General features: G+C 33.6%; 2 protein-coding genes and 1 long non-coding RNA gene across 12 annotated transcripts in view; all 3 read right to left on the reverse strand.

The window, feature by feature from the left end:
• Positions 1–3733, reverse strand: part of LOC116009785 (transcription factor BIM1-like) — a 17826-nt gene extending 14093 nt beyond the window's left edge. For 2 of the 3 annotated variants that reach the window (XM_031248915.1, XM_031248913.1), the window contains exons 1-3: positions 3506–3733; positions 3139–3414; positions 2961–3029 (exon numbers count right to left, since the gene is read on the reverse strand). In XM_031248915.1, coding sequence (XP_031104775.1) covers positions 2961–3029; positions 3139–3175 — 106 coding nt within the window. In that variant the 5' untranslated portion in view covers positions 3176–3414; positions 3506–3733. Of the gene's footprint in view, positions 1–2960; positions 3030–3138; positions 3415–3463 lie in introns of all 3 variants that reach the window. The other variant, XM_031248914.1, reaches the window with a different exon arrangement.
• A 6535-nt stretch (positions 3734–10268) lies between these two features.
• On the reverse strand, positions 10269–12601 carry LOC116009685. 7 transcript variants are annotated; one of them, XR_004096826.1, is made up of 6 exons: positions 12276–12601; positions 11665–11846; positions 11463–11533; positions 11231–11344; positions 11015–11118; positions 10269–10491 (listed from the first exon to the last, which is right to left on the reverse strand). It is a non-coding gene; the product is annotated as an uncharacterized LOC116009685 (long non-coding RNA). The 7 variants fall into 7 exon arrangements; XR_004096824.1 differs by having other exon boundaries at positions 11231–11373; XR_004096827.1 differs by having other exon boundaries at positions 11426–11533.
• A 1553-nt stretch (positions 12602–14154) lies between these two features.
• Positions 14155–16981, reverse strand: LOC116011138. Of its 2 annotated transcripts, XR_004096973.1 has the most exons (4): positions 16724–16981; positions 16461–16601; positions 14715–15654; positions 14155–14455 (listed from the first exon to the last, which is right to left on the reverse strand). XR_004096973.1 is itself a non-coding variant. In XM_031250656.1 (2 exons), exon 1 carries the CDS (start codon positions 15648–15650, stop codon positions 14961–14963), a length of 690 nt encoding a protein of 229 aa, XP_031106516.1. In that variant the 5' UTR covers positions 15651–16077; the 3' UTR covers positions 14155–14455; positions 14715–14960. The 2 variants fall into 2 exon arrangements, 1 of the variants encoding a protein (XP_031106516.1); XM_031250656.1 differs by lacking the exons at positions 16461–16601; positions 16724–16981 and having other exon boundaries at positions 14715–16077.
• Positions 16982–19810: the final 2829 nt, after the last annotated feature.

The raw sequence follows: 19810 nt of genomic DNA on the forward strand, positions 1-19810 counted from the left end.
ATGCGCTCTCCCACTAGAGCGGTCGACCATCCGCTTGTCTTCTCCGGAGGAGGAGCCGCGGCGCAGATCCTCGTTAGCAGAGCGGCGGAGGATTCGTCCCCGTGCTTCATGAGCACGTCGATCACGGGGGTCGTGGACCCGGACCCGTCGCGACGGGAACGTTTCACGACCGCGACCTCCTCGACCTCGGGCACCTCTTTCTCTTTCCCTCGCTTGGCAGCCCGGGCTGCATCCTGCTCGCTATCCAGATCGGCAGGGTGGGTCGCGTCCAAAGGTAGACCGACGGGCACTGGCGCCTCGCCGGTAGGATCCGCAGGCTTCGAGGGCTCGACCTTCTTAGCCCCCAGACTGATCTTCTTGGCGGGTGCAGGCGGACGAGCTGATACCGGGAAGCTCCTCATGGCACCTGAAAGCAGAGAAGACAAGACTTAGTATACCGACCTTCGTAAAACCGACCTCGGATCGGTAAGTCTTACAAACCTCGTGACCCAGCCTCAGGAGGGGGAGGTCTGACGGCAACCGTCACCACCGCCCTCTTAGGCGTGTACTTCTCGGGTAAATCATATCTGGGGGGCTCGAGGTTTGCTTCCAGGTATTCCTCGGGAGATCGGAAGACCTCGTACTCGTATTCCTCGGCGGAAATCTTTATGGCCGCGTCATCTAGAGCCCGGCTTTTCCTAGGTCGTTTGTGCTCCGTCGCGAACTCTGGCCACTCTCGGTCAACAGGAAGCGGCCACGGGTATCGGACCGACAGGATCCGGTTTTTCCAGCCTCTATTGTTTTCGGGCAAATGTAAAATTTTGCAGAAGTGCTCACGAGACTGTATGCATAGGACGCCACCCCCGTGCTTGATAGATAGAGGCCGGATCGAGAAGAGGTACCGAAAAAGCTCTAGAGTCGCTGGGAGACCGTGGCGGTTACATATTTGTGGGAAGCATGCGAGAGTACGGTGGGCATTAGGGGCAATTTGCCCGGGCAAAACACCATAGTATTTCATGAAACCCAGCAAAAAGGGGTGGAACGGGAAGGTCAACGGGGCCTTGATGGAATCCAAGTGCATCCCGAGCCAGTCCCCATTCGTTCGGTCGACGATGCTCCCTAACGACCGTTTGGTCTCGTAGTTAACAGTCCCGGTTAACAGGGCCCGGACTTCTTCGATCTCCCCGCGAGTGAGAAGACTGGTGTGTCGCCGCAGGCCGCTGCTGTCTAATCGGATTCTGCTGGCGGCCACTGGAGGCGTAGAATCGACTGGTAGACCGGCGAACCAGTCCCTACCATAGGCCGTAGGGGCAGGCTTTCCTCGACCTGAGGGCCCTGCTTCCATGTAAAGAGGCTCCATAACAGGCCGAGAGTCTGCTTCGTCATTCTCAGCCCTCGGTTGGTTATGAGCCCGGACCGAGCCCTCGGGTTCTGAGTAAGTGTCTATGGCGTTGAGGTCAGAGTCATAAGTCGAGACCGTGAACGATCCGACTTCGACCGAGTCACCGTAGCTGTGGTGGGATAGGTTTTGACTATCCGATCCGCTCATGGCTGTACCTAGCAAGGACGAGGAGGTGTCTTACTAAGGTCAGCCCGGGACTCGAGATCACCCGAAATCGTAAAACGAATGTATCCACGAGTATAAGCAAAGGGAGTTACCTGTCAGAGAAAATTCGAAAACGTGCTGAGGTCGACAACGCTAAAGATCGGGAAGTATAGGTAGCTCGGGAGGCTCTGAGTTTGTCTCGTTCGTGAAAGCCGAAAACACCGTACGCACCACGCTTTTATAGAGGGAGAAAGAAGGGGCTGACGGTTCGGCTCCCCGCGCCGTAGACCTAGCCTAGGCCCAAGTTCCGAGGTTCGTGCGAACGTGACACGTGGACACTAGGGCTGACGACACCCGCCGACGGCGTTTTCCTTGTCCCGTTCTGTTGATCAACCTTGGATAGTTTGACCCGGACCCGATCTTACAGCCCGGACTTTTTCCTCAGCGATCGTAAAAGACCGGGCTGGGGGGCTAGATGATAGGGCTAAAATCCGGTCTCCGTATCCCGATCTCTCTCTCTGAAAAAGGACTCAGCCAGGCCCTTAGATTCAATTCCCGGTCTGACGAGCCTTGTACAATACACTCCGGGTCGCCGCGGCAACCCGGGCGGGATTCGAAGTGGGGGTCTCATATCCACCTATCATAAGCGCATTGGACCGATAGCGTGACCGGTGCATGTCTGCCACGTGTCCTGCATGCAGCCCGACCGGAGTAGGCCTGGCCATATCCGCTATAAAAGGCACATTTAATGTAGAGAGTAGGGCTTTTGCTGGGACCTCTGGAACAGCAGCTAAAGAGACCGGGAGCCGCTGACCCACTGTCACGGAGCTCGGTCACACTTAGAGTATTTTTTCCTGTACTCTACCATATATTAATACGAATATACTCTTCCGTATTATTCCGTATCAAGGGGAAATCACTAATTTAGTCTTTCAATTGTTTCCCATTGTCAATGTAGTCTCTAATTTTCAATTTCAACAAACTTAATTCTAGAATTGTTTAAAATTTCGTCGATTAGACCTTTTTAAGAACCAAATTGATGAAATTTTAGAAATGTGAAAATCACCATTTTGGTCCCTAGAAAGTTTAATTGACGAAATTTTAAACAATTTGAGTGTCAAATTGGTTGAAATTGAAAACTAGATATTACATTGACAGTTGAAAAATAATTGAGAGACAAATATTGTGATTAACTCTAATAATAATTAGAGAATTCATTAAAAATATCAAATTGGATAAACTTAATTACCATATCAAATCAAATGCTATTATAAAAATATTCAAATGACTGAATTCGAAATTTCCCCATTAAAAAGAAAAAAAAAACTTGACACAATTAAAGGAAAATAATATTTTGTATTTATAAATTCAATAAAGAATTTTTAATTTTAAAAAAAGTAAAAGATAAACCTTTCTGCATGGACTAAAATTTTACCTTGGGGAGGTCTGGGATCTTGCTCGAGGGATGAATACAGTGAAAGAAAGTCATGTGTTGTCTTTCTGCCTGTGATAAAATCACAAATTTCAAATCAATTCAAACTCGCTGTAATTCACTACTTTCCCTCCTTCTTCTTCTTCTTCTTCTTCTTCTTCATATAATTCAAAAAGTTTACCTTCAGTTCCAAAAGCTCTAGGTTGAGGCAGCTCCATCTACAAATTGTTCTACAGGTTGCGATTTCTTCAAAAACAGCAGTGTATTATAATATAGCAAAATTCAACTGAATTCCCGATCATCCACGTGAAATCTCAGAATTTCGAAATTCAATTTCTATAACCGTCGCTGAGATCCGCGGCGGAATCAGTTGGAGTCGCATTCAAATTCCAGACAGATTCACATCCTTCACATCAAAACTCAACTTCAATTACGCAGAATTCAACTCGAAATGCAACTGAAGAAGAAAGCAGAGGAAATGAGAAGAATGAAGATCCAGAACATACAACATCAAGAGAAGTAACAATTCACAGAAATAAAAACCAAACCGATCGAGCTCTCAGAATTCCACGTGCGTAACAAGGAAGTGATTGTGATTTCAATCGTTGAAATTTCAGGATTTTTGTTTGCTTTTTAGGCCTCGCTAATATATACCTATCGGATTAAAATAAGCTTTCTTTTTCTAACCAAAGATATGTTTCCTCGACTTTGATTTCTGTATTTCTCTCTCTATATTCTCTCTCTCTCTCTATATTTTCTCTCTCTCTCTAAGACACTCTCGTTTCTTTCGGCTATGGTGAAAGAGATGTTTTTAAAGGCATGCGTTGTGTTGCGTTCTTTTCTCTCTGAATGCTGGAACCAACGTCTACTCCGTTTCGTGATGAAAGTGAAAACGCCGTTAGAACGTCGACGGCGTCACGGCGTCACGGCGACTCGGGATTAACGGCGTTTGGCAACTCTGTTGACGATTTTTATCGGGGAACGCCGTTTCGTTGACGTGTACGGTCATCGGTGAATGGGAATACATTACAGATTGTACTTTTTATTCTTTCCTGTTTAGGCAATTCCCCTAAATCTAAATTATTGTATGCAATATGGTATACACCACGAATGATATATGCATTTTTAATATATTAAAAGTATATTATTTGTGTTTTCAAAAAAAAAGTATATTATTTGTATATTGAATATACATTATTTGATATTATATAAAAAAATTATGTACTTTATGTATACAAATAATGTACTTTTTATTTATGGTTCACAAAAATGTGTAGACCATGGTCTATGGAATAATGATCTTTGTAAAAAGATTTGTTTTTAAAGAAATAGATTTAAAAAAAATACATTTGTGTTTCTTTCCAAAAAGATTTTAGTCATATTGTGATTCAGAAAAAAAGTGGTCTATGAATATGACAAAGAGTATCTTTTTTAGAAGTAATTATTCAATTAATTTGAAATCAAATTTATCAAATTTTCATTTTCCCAAAACTTTATTATATGATATATTTATTTATTATTAATTTGATTAATTAAGAAGAAGAAGAGGAAAGTGAGTGTATAAATTTAAAAAAATAATTAAATATATTAAAGATTATATAAACTTAAGTCTAACAAAATGTAAATAAGTTATTAGAGTTAATTCAACCAGATGCTCTTTGTCTTTGGTTGCAATTTCAAATTTAGTCTCAGATTGTTATTTTTGTCATTTAATATCCCAGATTATTATATTTTGGACACTTTTAGTCCTTTTCATGACTTTTTCTATTTTAGTAAGGGTATTTTTATCTTTTCATATTTTTCTTTGGTTATTTTTTCAGTTTCAACTGGTTTAATTGGTTTAGGAATTTACTAAAAACCAATTAAAATTTATAGTTACTAAAAATCAGAGGTTACCTAAAGTTCTAAACCAATTAAACCGGTTAAAACTAAAAAAAATAACAAAAGAAAAATATGAAGAGACAAAAATGCCCTTACTAAAAATATGAAAAGTCATGAGAAGGACTAAAAGTATCCAAAAAAAAATAATAGACTGGGATGTTAAATGACAAAAATAATAGTCTGAGACTAAATTTAAAATTGTCACCAAAGACAATCTCTTGTGGAATTAACTCTAAGTTATTTTGTTTTACGTAAGAGATGAAACTTTATTTTAAAACTTTTCATATAGAAATTTTTACATTTATGCCAATAAATTTTACTATTCTTGATTTAGAATATTTGACAAAACAACAGAATCTCAGGAGTAAAACATTTTTCAGAACACATACTTTTGTATTGCCCACTATGCATAAATGTGCCCCCATATATCAATATCATGATTTGATTCCACGCATCTAATTTTTTGAACTTTTTTTTTTTTACTTGGGAAATTCTTAGATGTCATTATCATGGACCATGTCAAACCAATAAGTAATAATATGGATTTTTATGATTCACATTTTAAACCTAATTTTTTAAAAATGTTTTATATATATATATATATATATATATATATATATATATATATATATATATATATATATAGAATCCTAATCATATGAGAACTATGCGCCCAAGTGAGAACGTGAAGACAAATCTAAACCATTGATCTGTAAGATCTGATGGATGAGAAATCAAGTAAAAAATGAGCGAGGTCATTTTCATAAATATTATAAACTTTTAAAATGAGCGGGGTCATTTTCATAAAATTATAAAATTTTGTTTATTTCAACCGTTAGATCTACTAGATCGATGGCTTGGATTTGTCCTTACGTTCTCACCTAGGACATGGTTCTCACCTGATTAAGGACCTTATTATTATTATTACTATTCACATAGTATATAAATGACAACATAGCAATTAATTTAGGAGCGGTGTAAAATAATTTGATATAATATATGTACCAAAATAATGTACCAAGACTTATACAAATATTATTTACACTCAAAATAATATATTTGCTATACCCAAAAGTAATATATACAATACTTATAACAATATTTAGAAAACTATAAGGGATTAAGAATTCTAAAGAGATGGAGGAACGAATGGTAGGTCCGAAAGGAAGAAAAACCGGGTATGACAGTTTTCGTGCTTTAAGATCCGAAAGGCCTAGGTGAGAAATGAGGTGAAGACAACATGTTTGATAAAATGTCTCTTAGGTCAATGGTCACCTAAAAAGTGCTTCATGCCTAGAGAATGCTTAATAGACCGATAGGTGAGAGGTGTTAGTAAAGCCTCGCAAGAATGCCGTCACCCTTGCAATGCATGTAACCTAAGCCCTAGAACACTAGAAGCATCATGAACTAGGTAGCAATTCTATTCCTAAGCTTTTTCCTTATTGAATTTTGAATACTTACTTTGATCTTTGATACTACAACATGCTTGAATCACCTTTGTTCTTAGTGACATTGTATATGATGTGCGTGACCCATATATATTCCTTAGTTCAAGAACGTATTAACACTTCCAAATTTTCTTTCCTCAAGAGAACGATACAACTTTGGAGTAATCCCCAAAATCTTTCACACAAAAAGGCGTATCGTCAGTAAGCTATCAACTGGTTGTTGCCAACATATCTGCTACAGTGAAACAATGGAATTGAAGACAATGAACAATCAAACAGCGGATCAGTAGAGAAGTTCAAGCCAATTAAATACTTAGTTTTTTTCTTGGGGACATGTTCTCATGGGAGTGTTACCCTATAGAATAGGGACTTAATGTAAAAAGTTAGGATAAATCTCATCCTCCCGTTAGAGTTTCACATTGGTTGACAGGTTTGGTAAAAAAAACATATGGGGTCAATTTTATAATCATTGAAAAGTTTCAAATTTTTAATATTTATAATCACAACCCACATATTTTCTCCTTATTTTTTAACAAATACCAATAATTGATTTATCTCGATGGATGAATAAATCAATACATATACATAAAAATTAACTAAATAAATAAATATTTGTCAAGGACTAAATTGTTTTTAATTTGACAAATATCATTTCGCATTCTCAGTACAATATTACTTCCAATCCTACAAACATTGGACCTCATATGTTATCCTCAATACCATCATTATTTGAGAGTCCTAACATGCACAGTTACATATTCCAGCTATGCAAGCATATTTACAGCTAGGATCCGGACACTCTGATTTACACTCTTCCTGGGTTTCACACTTTGGGATAATTCTATTAACAAAAATTTTATCCTCCACCATTCGACGACATTCACAGTTTCCATTTTTGCAAATTTGATCTTTTGGGAGGCAATTAGAATTATGACAATTTGATGAATCATAACATTTCTCCGCCTTTAAAGTTGTCGAATCTGCAAATTTGTTAAATTAATTAAACATATTGAAAATTAATAAAATATAAATAAAAAATAACTGTTAAGTTCAAATATACATTGAAAATGGTGTACATATACACACATGAAATATTTTCTCAAATATTAGACACATGTCTAATATATGAGAAAAACTTTTGTTCCTCAATACTACCGTGCCAAAAAAAATAGTGGAGTAATTTTGTTATATACAATTTTTTTCTTCGTTTTCTTATCCCTAATATGGTAAAATAATTTCATTTTTTACTGGAGCAAGTGGTACAAATGAAACAAAAAACTCTCTCATATATCTTTGTGTGCTTGTGTGTATATGTATGTGAATGTGTGAGGGACATGCATACTATGAGAGTAATGAAAAAAATAAAACTACTAACCCAACATAATTAGCAAGAAAGCAAGAGAGAACATGACAACAATATTTGATGCCATTTGTATGTTTACTATACAACAATGCTTAATTTGATTCGCTTGAAATAGAACTACAACAAATTTTGATGCATTTCTAATTTATAAGAAGAGTATCAAATGTAACGGATGGTATACATAGTAAGTAATCAAGAAAATTGTAATATTACACAATGTAACATAATTGCATTTTGTCCATATATAGTAAAATATTAAAAAAAAATACTTGAAAGGGAAATTTTATCCCAAATATAGTATAATTGTCTTTATATAGTAAAAAATTTTAAAATTTTCCTTATTTATTTTCAAAAGGAAATTTTATTTGGGAGAATGCTATACAAAACTTTTTTTTTTTTTTGCATAACTTTATTTATTTTATTTAATATTGAACTAGTAAATTTATATGTAACAAATAAAAAATGTTATTATATTTTTAATTTGTACATATTTTACCAAATGATATGACATGTAACAAGCTTTGAAACTGTTTATATTTGTTATGCCAAAATACTTCCTTGTACTAAGGAATAGAAATGAGTCATGTGCTAAAAGTAATCATGGTGAAAAAGTTACTAGAATAAATTAAGTGGTAAAATGAAAATACACAACTGAATTTGACATACGGGGTAAGCGTCTAAACCTATCGGGATAGATTGTGTGCATTGTGCACTGGAATATGAAATTGTGTGCTTTATGTACACATTTGTGTGAATTTAGATTGGTTCATAGGTTCTCAAGGGAAGAGTGATTCTCATTTGATCATTCATCTATATAGGAGTGATTGTGTGCATTGTGCATTGGAATATGAAATTCCCAACCACTGACAACAAATTCCACCAAAGGTCCTTCGATTTTGAGGCATTAACAATTTTAGTCCTCAACTTACAAGTCTACCATAATAAGTCATCCAACTTCTCTAAACTACTACTAATAGTCCTCTGAGTATGTTTAAGATGCTACCAACTTTGGTCCTCAACTTATAACTTACCATAATATGTCCTCCAACTTCTCTAAAACAATCACAAATAGTCTTTTTCTTCTTTTCTTTTTAATTTCTTTTTGGTAAATGACTCTTACAAATTGTACTATAATTAGATAGATACACACTTATTGGATCTAAATGTACATATTATGTATTTTAGATTATTTAGGTATTAGTTTGATAGATTGAATATAATACCAAATACTATAAAACGTATTTTATATTTCAATCACAAATAAATTTTTATTTTTTTCTTAAGTTAAGGTATACATGTCATTTAAAAATAAATGTTAAAATTTATCAATTTATTTTCACAGTTATGAAACTACCCAACTGTAAACGCTTAACATTAACTCATAATTTTGAATACTCATTTTTTTTTACTATACTTTGTAAAAAAAATAGACATAATAGTTACTCTACAAAATCTTCATACTTATGAAAATAAAAAAAATCTCTAAAAAAACGTGTAAGTGAAAGGTTTTACACGTCTAAATAACCCAAAATACATAATATGTACATTTAGATACAATAAGTGTTTTTCTAATTATAACACAATTTTTTTAGAACTCATTTACAAAAAAAAAAATAATAATAAATTAAATAGAAGACTACTTGTGGTATCTTTAAAGGGGTTAGATGACATATTGTGGTAAGTTTGTAAGTTGAAGACCAAATTAAAGTTGGTAGCATCTCAAACTCATAGGACTATTAGTGGTAGTTTAGAGATGTTGAGGACTTATTGTGGTGGATTTGTAAGTTGAGGACCAAACTGGTAATGCTTTAAAGTCGAAGGACCTTTGGTGGAATTTATTCTTTTTAGAAAAAAAAGTTCTTGTCAAAAGGGCCCTTTCTTCACTATAAGAATGAAGACATTTAGTGACAAAACATTTGTGACACTTCATAATTTAGTCACAAATAGTACCCTTTTTGTGACCAAAAAAATAATTTGATACTATTGTGTGAGATAATTGCGATAACAATTTTTTTGTCACAGATAATATGGTAATTGTGACAAGTAAGTATTTGTTACGAATAAGTTGTCACTATTACTAGAATAATAGTGTCGTAACATACGTTGTCACTATTTTTTGTCACTAAATGTATGTGCATTTTGGCGGCATTATAATTATGGCGGGAACGAAAGTAATTGTGACAAAATATAATGTCGACACAAATTTTTGTACATTTTGTGACAAATAGTTGTTCGTCACTCTTGTTTATAATCACTACAAGAAAAATCGCGATTACAGCCAAATTCCGTCGCGAAACAGCCAAATTCCGTCTATCGGCTCGTCGTATCTTCGTTTGCAACGAAAAAATTCCGTCGCGAAATATGGCGACGGAATTGCGACGAAATAATTCCGTCGCAATTTGGCAACGGAAATAATTCCGTCGATAATTCTAGCACCATTTTGAAGACGAATATTCTGTCGCAAAATAAAATGACAAAATTATTTTTCGTCGCGATTCCGTCGCAATTTTTCCCACAAATATTTCATCTTGCTATTTTTAAATTTATTTAAAATTATTATTTTCATGAGCTTTTAAAATATTAATATAAAACTACAATGATATACTGAAACACTATTAATTCTAAAATATAACATAATTCTAAAATATTATTAATCCACATTATGTTCAAGTAATAATACATTATCAATCCATATACTAAGCAATGATAGTCAATTCAAAATCTATACAACAATACAATAGTAACCTTCAAATTCTAAATTTATTCTTGTACATTTGCAAAATTAGCATTGTCGAGCGGTCGAGATGTTGAGATCACAATTTAAACGCCCCAGATTTTCAACCTACAAAAATAAAAACCAAGAAGAAAAACAAAAGAAAGTGATTAGATTAGCTTATTCAAAATGGCTACCCCTGTAGTTCAGTTTTGAAACTAACCCAATTCAAAATAATGATTATAAGGCGAATAAAAGAAGATAAAATTTAAAGTCCAACTAGTGTAGCAGATTATATATGTTTTCTTGTTGTCATTTATGCTGTCATTACAGTAAAGGCATTATGCTTCAAATCCCAATAATAATAATAATAATAATAATAATAATAATAATAATAATAATAATAATAATAATAATAAAAATGAGGAGGAGGCTGATATCACAAGCTATGATCAAAACAAAGATTCAAAACATAGATGCATAAGCCTAAGATTATAAAACAATCACAATGAACACAATAAACACATAATTACAATAAACACAATAAACACATAATTATGATTTTCAACGAATACAATAACACATAATACGTATAACTTAAACAATTCAAATGAACTTACAAGCCATGAAAAATTAAACTTTAGAATCCTACCTTCTGGACCTTTTCTGTAAACTATTCCTCAAGCCACTTAGTATCTCTTTAATAACCTCTTTTACAGGCAATCCATTTATTTTAGCATTTAGAGAATCAGGAACCTGATTGCAGAAAAATTGACAAAATCCATTTTATTCTAGCATTTAGAAAAAGCCAGGAACCTCATTACAGTAAATGGACAGAATATGCTTTAAAGGAAATCTAACAAGTTACCTGAGTGGTTGAGTGATTTCCCCAGATGGTAACATTAGATACTTTATCATACCTGGCATTTTGCTTGGTTTTCATCTAACTTAGTTAAAGCATGAAAGTTCTTTGCTGGTATGCCTGGAGCATTTTTCAAACAAATCAACGCACTAGAAAAGATGAAAGGAAATTAATATTGAACACAGTGACACTAACAGTAACCTTGGCATAAATGAGAAAAGAAAAGGTATAATGTTACTTGGTTTTGCAAGGGTTGCCAACTACTATCACTTTGACATTGCGTGATGCAACAGCATTCAGAGCTTTTCCCTGTGATATGTAAGTAACTATATTAAATTTGGAACAAACAATTTGTAGTTCTCTAGAACTAGAAGTCCAAAAGAAACATAAAGCACATTGTTTATCCTTCAATATTTATGGTCTTATGGGTAAGATGGTACTTGTTCAGCAAAGATCTGCCCATTTATGTCCAATAGGGCAGCTCATTCCATTCCAGGGCCACGAGGTTTTGCACCAATCAGAAGTGCCCATTCTGCATCTCAGAACACATCATAGGGATCTATACTAATACTCACTTCCCTTAATAGAGGGTGAAATAAGTCTTCTAGTTCCATAGCAGCTCCTGAAAGGTAACGGCTAAATGTCAATATGCAGATACATGCATTGATAGTACTTGCTCCCAAGTTTGTTCTGATGACAGGGGTTTTTTATTTTTCTTAAAATGTAATTCAGAACAGAATTACTACAATTTACAGTCATAACATATATACTTCATATATACTTTATATATATTAGCAGTATATATAATTCTTTCTATTCATCCCCAATATATATATTAACAGTGCTGCATCCCCAACATCTATACACAAAAAAATATATATTATATAAACAAACGTTTAATATATATATATATATATATATATATATATATAAACAAACATATATATAATATATAAACACACATATAATATATATAAACAAACATATATATAAGCACTAAATTTTATTCAAAAAATAAATATATATAAGCACTAAACTACAAACTACTTACAGTGTTATAGTGTTACGGCGGTGGGAGAAGTCGTCGACGGCGGTGGCGAACCGGTGAACTGGTCGACGGCGGCGAAGGAGGAGGCGGTGGGAGAACTGGTCGACGGCGAGGGAGGAGAAGGTGGGCGAAGGCGGGCGACGGCGTCGGTGAACCGGTGGGCGAACTTAGCGCGGCTGGGTCGATGCCGGTGGCCGGTGGGACTCTGGTCGACGGCGAAGGCGATGGTGAGCAGTGGTGGCGATGGTGAAGGCAGACGGCAGTGGTGTTTGGCGATGGTGAAGGCAGATGGCAGTGGAGTTTGGCTATGGTGAGAGTCGGCTGAGGCTTTCAATTAGTGAATTAGGGTTATAATAATTTTAACTTTTACGGGGTATATAATATGGGCTTCAAAAAAAAAACACAAAACGACGACGTTTTGGTAGTAAAAATAAAAACGACATTGCGACGGAATTAATTCTGTCGTTAATTCCGTCGCAATATTTATTCATTTTCAAATAAATTGTTATATTTAGCAACGGAATAAATTCCGTCGCAATTTCCGTGGCCATTTCGCGATGGAAAGTAATTACGTCGCCATTTCCGTCGCCATTTCTCGACGGAACTAAAATCGGTCGCGAATTTTTTGCCGCCAAGTTTTCGCGGGTTTTATTTTCTATTTGCGCCAAAATTCGCGACGGAATTATTTTCCGTCGCAATTCCGTCGTTAATTTGCAACGGAATTTAATTCCGTCGCGATTCCGTCACTATATCGCGACAGAATTCTTTCCGTCGCGAATCGCGATTTTTCTTGTAGTGAATATTTGTGACAACCTTTTTTTGTCAATAAAAGTACAATTGGGTAGTATCAGTAGAAACGATAAGCAATTGTGAGGAAAAATATTGTTGTCACTAATATTGTTATTTTTTGTGATGAAATTGTTACAAATATTTGTGACGATTTATAATTCTGTAACCAAAATTACTAAATTGTGACAATAATTGTTTTGATTTCAAGTTTTTGTACTAATATATGATAATTGTGACGAGTAATTTTTGCTACAATTACTTTGTCACTATAATTAAATAGATGAACATTGTGTGAAGTTATGTTGTAGTCAGTGTTTGCCACTAATAAATGTTTGCCACTAAAATTGCATTCAAGTTGGTGTCAAATAATTTGATGTGAACTAACTATTAAATATTGTGGTCACTTAAAATTCAATTACTTAGTGACTCTTAAAATGAATGTAATTGTGAGAATAAATTTTATAATACTCATTTTTAAGCGTTCTTATGTGTCAGATAAGTTTCACTATCACTTATTTTACTAATATGTTATATAAATATTTTTGGAAATAAAAAAGTATATGTTTAGTACGAACAATATATTTCAAAAAGATTTATTAAAATTAACCATTCAAACTCAAAATATTAAAAGTAAAGAATTCAAATCATATAATACTCAATCATCATCAGCTTCCTCATCTTCAGTTGTTGGAATCTCATCATCATCATTAATAAAAGCATCTCCATCACTATCAGTTTCATCTTCTTCGATACTCATGGTATTAATATTTGATGAGCTTACTTCAATAGTTGTAGCATCCAAATCGGGCCTATGCAATACTGTAACATTATTATCGTCCTCCAAATTAGAACCTTGAATGGTAAAGCCAAAATTTTCATTTTCTTGACATTCATCTTCTACAACATCATCAGGGAGATCATAGAAATCACGAGGCTTTGTCTTGACAACAACATGTCAATTAGACTCCTTAATATCACTTACATAGTAAACCTGCTCAGCTTGAGATAGAAGCTAAAACATATGGTTCATCAGTTTGTAACTTCCGTGTAATATTGACCATAGGAAACCCAAATTTGTCAACTTTGAATCCCGTTTTATGATAAACATCCCACCAATCGGCCTTAAATAAAATAACATTATTTCCTCCCTGGTAATTTAACTGTATAATATCTGTTAATACACCAAAATAATCCAAGTTACATGTATCTGCATCACCTTTTACAAGAATTCCACTATTTTTTGATTTTAGTTGCAAATCCCTGTCTTTTGTATTAAACCTCCAGCCGTTGATAAGTATACTTTTGTATCGATAAATACGCCTGTCTGGCCCATAAGCTAAATGCAGCAATTGATTAGTGGCTATTTCACTTCCTTCGTTATGTAATTCATTGACCTATCATGAAGAATAGTTAATAAAATTTTAAATTAAGTCCGTAAAAAATTAAAAAAATTATATGTACAAATAGATTTATAGTACTCACATATTTTTTGAACCACAAATAAAATTCAGTTTTGTGTCTTTTTTCTACATTTCTCAGATCATCACTCATTAGTATTTGTTTATGCATGCTTTACATGTAAAAAAAACAAATAGTAACAAGTAATATGATATATATATATAGAATGACTATTTAGGACTTAAAGAAACTTACTTGGCAAACTCTGTAACTTCTTCACAGTTTTCTAGTACATACATTGTTGCTTCGGCCCATTCAGTTAAAGTCAACTCAATATATTTTGTTCCAAGCAAAGGCATACTAGCTTGTGAAAAAACTTGTAACCCAGAGTGAGAGGATGCATCACTTCCCTCATAATTTCTCCCAACACGATTCAATGTAGTTTTAGATCCATGCAAATATCTAGAACAAAAATGCATGCATTCTTGTACAATATAAGCCTCAGCAATTGATCCTTCTGGTCGTGCTTTGTTTCTCACATATGATTTCAGTGTACGCAAATATCGCTCTAATCAACAGCATTTGCAATTGATCCATGCAAAAACCATTTTTTTTCATTATTTGAAGCACTCCATCAACAACATTTGCACTAATCCCATATAGACATTTCCAATTCAATAGCTCAACAATGAATGACAACGTGGAAGATTCCTCACAGCCAGGATATAGCTCTTGCTCCAATTCTAACAGTAATCTATAAAATTTAGCAGCTTCTTTATTTGGACTAGTAGGATTACCTCTAGGAGCATCAACTCCTTCATTTTGATCATTAAATTGGCCAAAAAACTCTGTGTTGCCACGTCCAAGATCATCTAACATATCTCGCATTCCATCATTAGTATCACTTGTATCTCTCTCATCATCATCATCATCATCATCTTCATAGTGTTCAAAATCTTCTCCATGATGGTACCACTGCTTGTAATCTTTGTTTATCCCATTTAATATTAAATGTTCATAAATTATTTGGTGTTTCCTAAAAATAATGTTTCTGCATTTTTTACATGGACAACGGACATCTCTCCCTTTATCAAGATTTTTAAACGCAAATTCAAAAAAGTCCTTAACTCCTTTTTCATAATGTGACAATGATCTATCAGAAATTTCCATCCAAGTTTTATCAATGGCCATTAACCTAAAATAAAAATTATAAAAAAAAAAAATTACCAATGACCTAGTATAAGAAATAAATAAATAAAAACCATGAAGATACCACACTCCGCTCTGTAACTTTGAAGGATTTCACAAATGACAATGAGGAACAGCTTCAGCCAAATTGCAGTTACAAAGATGCTACAGATATTACTATGATATATCGATATTACCATGCAACTAGCAGAAACAAGCTAAACTTTATCAAATCTCCTATACTTTCTCTTCTTTTATTACTAGCAGGAACAAGCCAAACTTTATCAATATAACAATATTACCATGCAACTAGCAGAAAAGAGCTAAACTTTATCAAATCTCCTTTACTTTCTCTTCTTTTGTAACTAGCAAGAACAAGCAAAACTTTATCAATATAATGCCTACATGACTGCACGTACCTCGAGCACCGTTTTCTACTCTCTCACGTTAAAAAAATATGAAGATGAATTCTTTATCAAACTCCACTACTGTATTGTTTGTTTTATGCACTTCTTTAATGAAGAACATGCAGTTACTGGTGAATAGCAAAGAATGAAACCCAGAAAAAAAAAAAAAACAAAAAACAGACTGAACCAAACATAGCCATCAAAATAAATTGCAGTTACAAAGATGTTACAGAAAGACAACAAAACAAACATTGAAGGAAAAAATCACTGGACTATGCTATTTAACCCAATCTGTCATATACAACCACTGGACTTCAATTAACCCAAGCTCTCAAGAACTTCCTCAAAACTCAAGAAACATTTACTAGGAAATTTAGAAGACAAGTATGAGCTTATGAGCATGTACCTCCTTCGGTGAAACGGACGGTGTAGAAAGCATCAAAATGATGGAAAGTAAAGGTTGGAACCAGTTGCTACTGACGGGGATGGTAGCTCGGATTAGCAAGTTCCGTCGTCGGCTTTCATCGAAAATTCATCGGACGATCCTCTTCAAGAATTTTGAGGAAAAAGCAGAGGATTACATAATGGAGAAAACAGACTCTGCTTAAATAAAAACAAAAAAAAAAAGAAAAAAAGAAAAAAAAAAAAGAAGATAACAAGAACACTTACCGGCGGTGGGCGGTCGTCAGTTGTCGTCGGCAGAAATTACGTCAACGTTGTTGTCGCTTGGAGTTTAGCGGCGAGCCGGCAACGATCTTGGAATTTCTCTGTTTCTCGACCTTTCTCTGTTTCTGGACCTTGGAACCCGGGCGATGAACAGATATATTCATTAGCTTAGGAGGGATTTCACAAATAGGAATCTAAATTCTAAATTCCTAAACTCATAACAAACTGGAATCCAAATTCCAAACTCCTATACTGATAACAAATTGGAATCAAATTCCAAACTCGAATACTCCGATTATTATATATATATATACCCGTGGAACCAGAACAACACGGTGCTAGAATGTCAAAATTAGATATATTAACTAACTATGATTAATTGTAATTTTGTTATTCCTATGGTTGTGACAGCTATGCGCGTGTCTTTACAATAGACAACATGATGTCAAATCACAAGCATATTCTATTTTTGATATTTGGCACCATGCCACTCTTGCTCCGTAGAACTTTCCCCTCTCTCTCTCTATATATATATATAGTTTGTTGATCTTCTAAATATTAATACATTTGTTGAATTAATGGAAATAATTTGGTTTAACATAATCATTTTGGTTTTGTTACTTAGTAATAATGACATCAATTTTGATAACGATTTTATGTTTTGAGAAAATTCGATTATCGGCGGTTAAACTTATAAAATTCACCTAATTTTAATATACACGAAGAGCCATTAAACAAGATATCATGCAACAACGAAAGAGTCATGCTCCACTCTGTACAACCATATATAGAAAGAGCATCCATAACAACAATACGAGGGACATAAGTTATTGATCCGGTACAAAATTCACGCTTACATTAGAAAAGTGACGTAAATAAACATATAATATTATAAATTAGCAACCCAACTCAATGCTTCTACGGACGCCCAAAGCTGTTGCATCCCCCGATGTAAGAATGTCATTCATAGAGATTGCTTGTTCATTCCTAAGTTTGATTCAAGATTAATCAAATTAATTGGATGACTACCTTAACGATAATAGCCTATAATTTGTACATTAAGACATATCCAATGTAGTACAATTTTTACAATATGGTTATATAAAATATATAATATAAAATAAATTATATATAATAAAAATGTAGTTATGGACCAATTAATTGAATTAGTTAAAGTATACTTTAGTTTGGTTGATTAAGTAACAATTTCTTAAAATAAAAATTCAATTAGTTTGATTCTAAATTAATAAATTTAATTGAATTATTATTATATTCCTAACCACATTACCAAGTTTAGTCTTTTGTTATATATGTGCATTACCTAAAACTAATAATTCAGAATATTAACTATAGTCAAATATTCCTAATTATTATGTATTATTTCTTTAGTAATTATTTAGTAAATTAAGAAACTAAATGGTAAAACAATAATGGCGCCTCTTTTATTTTGTTTTCAGGGAAGATTGGCGCCTCTTCTCTTGTGTTTTTATAGGAAATGTATTTCTTTATATATATAAAATTTAGAATTATACAGAGACTTTCATAGCAAAAATCACTCACAGAAACAAAAAATTTGTTTGCAAAGTTTAATCTCTTCCATCATTATCAAGGTATTTTTTAAAAACTCTTTACATGCTTTTGTTTTTTTTCCACATATTCTACATGATTCTTGGTCTGCAATATATGGTTTTGTTCTTAAATTTTATTTATTTAGAGTTGTGATTTTATATTCTATGTGATTCTAAGTGATTTCTTGATATATATTTACCCAACTCTTTGTTCTTTTAGAGTTGATACAATACAAAATCTTTTCTCAATTCAAGATATTAAAACTCAACTTTTTGAACTTTATTGCCGATATGATCTTGATCCATTTCTTAATGATATTCCTTGTTCTAGTGAAATAAAATAGGTTTGAATTGCCAAAAGGAAGATGGAAGGCAGTTTCGTGTGCTTTATTTTTTATTTTTTTTTTAATTAGTTATGGTTCGTGTTCCTTCAATTTTATTTTATTTTTTTTATTTATTTTTTAGTTGTGGTTTCAACATTACAATATTTTAATTCTTAGTATGTTAACAGTGTTTTTTATGTTGTTAATATTTTTTTTCATGACATTTATTTGTATTGTACAATGTACGATAATTATAATACAATAAAAATTTGGAGGATTGTCGCGAATAAGGGGAAAGAAACATGTTCATAGTATGAGAGGTATGGAAACAGTAGTTGCTGTCAATCATGATAAAATCAGTAGTAGGAGGTTGGTTCTACAGGTGTTGTATATAGAAATGGTAGACAATCAATACAGGACTTGCAAAGAAAAAAGCTAGAGGTGAAGAAATCTGTATTTTATTTCCTCCACCATACCATAAGGTCTGTGGTAAAGATGCTAGTTTTTTCAAAGCTGAAGTCACTATGTGCATTCGGCAATTTGCACCACTTCAAGTCTCTAGTTGGAAAGAGATTCCTAATGAGGATAGTAATACAATGTGGATATTTTTAAAGGTAAGACTGAAACTTTAAATAATTTCAATATTATATTAGGTTTGGAATGTGAAGTTAGAATAAAATTGGAATTGCTTGTTCAAATTACTGAATTTATATACTTTTATATTGCAGGAAAAATTTAATTTTTCAAATGATGTGCAACCCCATGCTATGAAACAAGTTCAATTACAATACAAAAACAAACATTATCATTTACACCAGAGCTATCTAAAATGCAAAGACTGTCCAAATGATGTTAATGAAGATGATTGGAGATGGCTAATTGAAAACAAATGGGAGACTCAAAAGTTTAAGGTAATTTTAATATATAATTATTTTATATTATAATTTTACTTGGTAGTTATTGTTATCCCAATTTGTGGTCTTTTATGTCTTTTGATTCTCTTCTACTTTATTTTTTATTGCTAATAACTTTTTTTATATATAGGACCAAAGCGAAAGAAACAAAAATAATAGAGAAAATCAAGAGATCAAATCAGTTAGTGGTACAAAGTCTATTGTACAAATTGCATATGAGATGGTAAAGTAAATTTTGTTTAATAAAAATTGAAGTCATGTTAGTTTATTCACAAAATTTGCAGT

This window comes from Ipomoea triloba, chromosome 2, assembly GCF_003576645.1.
Source record: "Ipomoea triloba cultivar NCNSP0323 chromosome 2, ASM357664v1".
Classification (NCBI taxonomy): domain Eukaryota; kingdom Viridiplantae; phylum Streptophyta; class Magnoliopsida; order Solanales; family Convolvulaceae; genus Ipomoea; species Ipomoea triloba.

Excerpts from the sequence above, each read along its gene's own strand:
- LOC116011138 (XM_031250656.1), bottom strand. The coding sequence starts at position 15,650 with ATGGCCATTGATAAAACTTGGATGGAAATTTCTGATAGATCATTGTCA.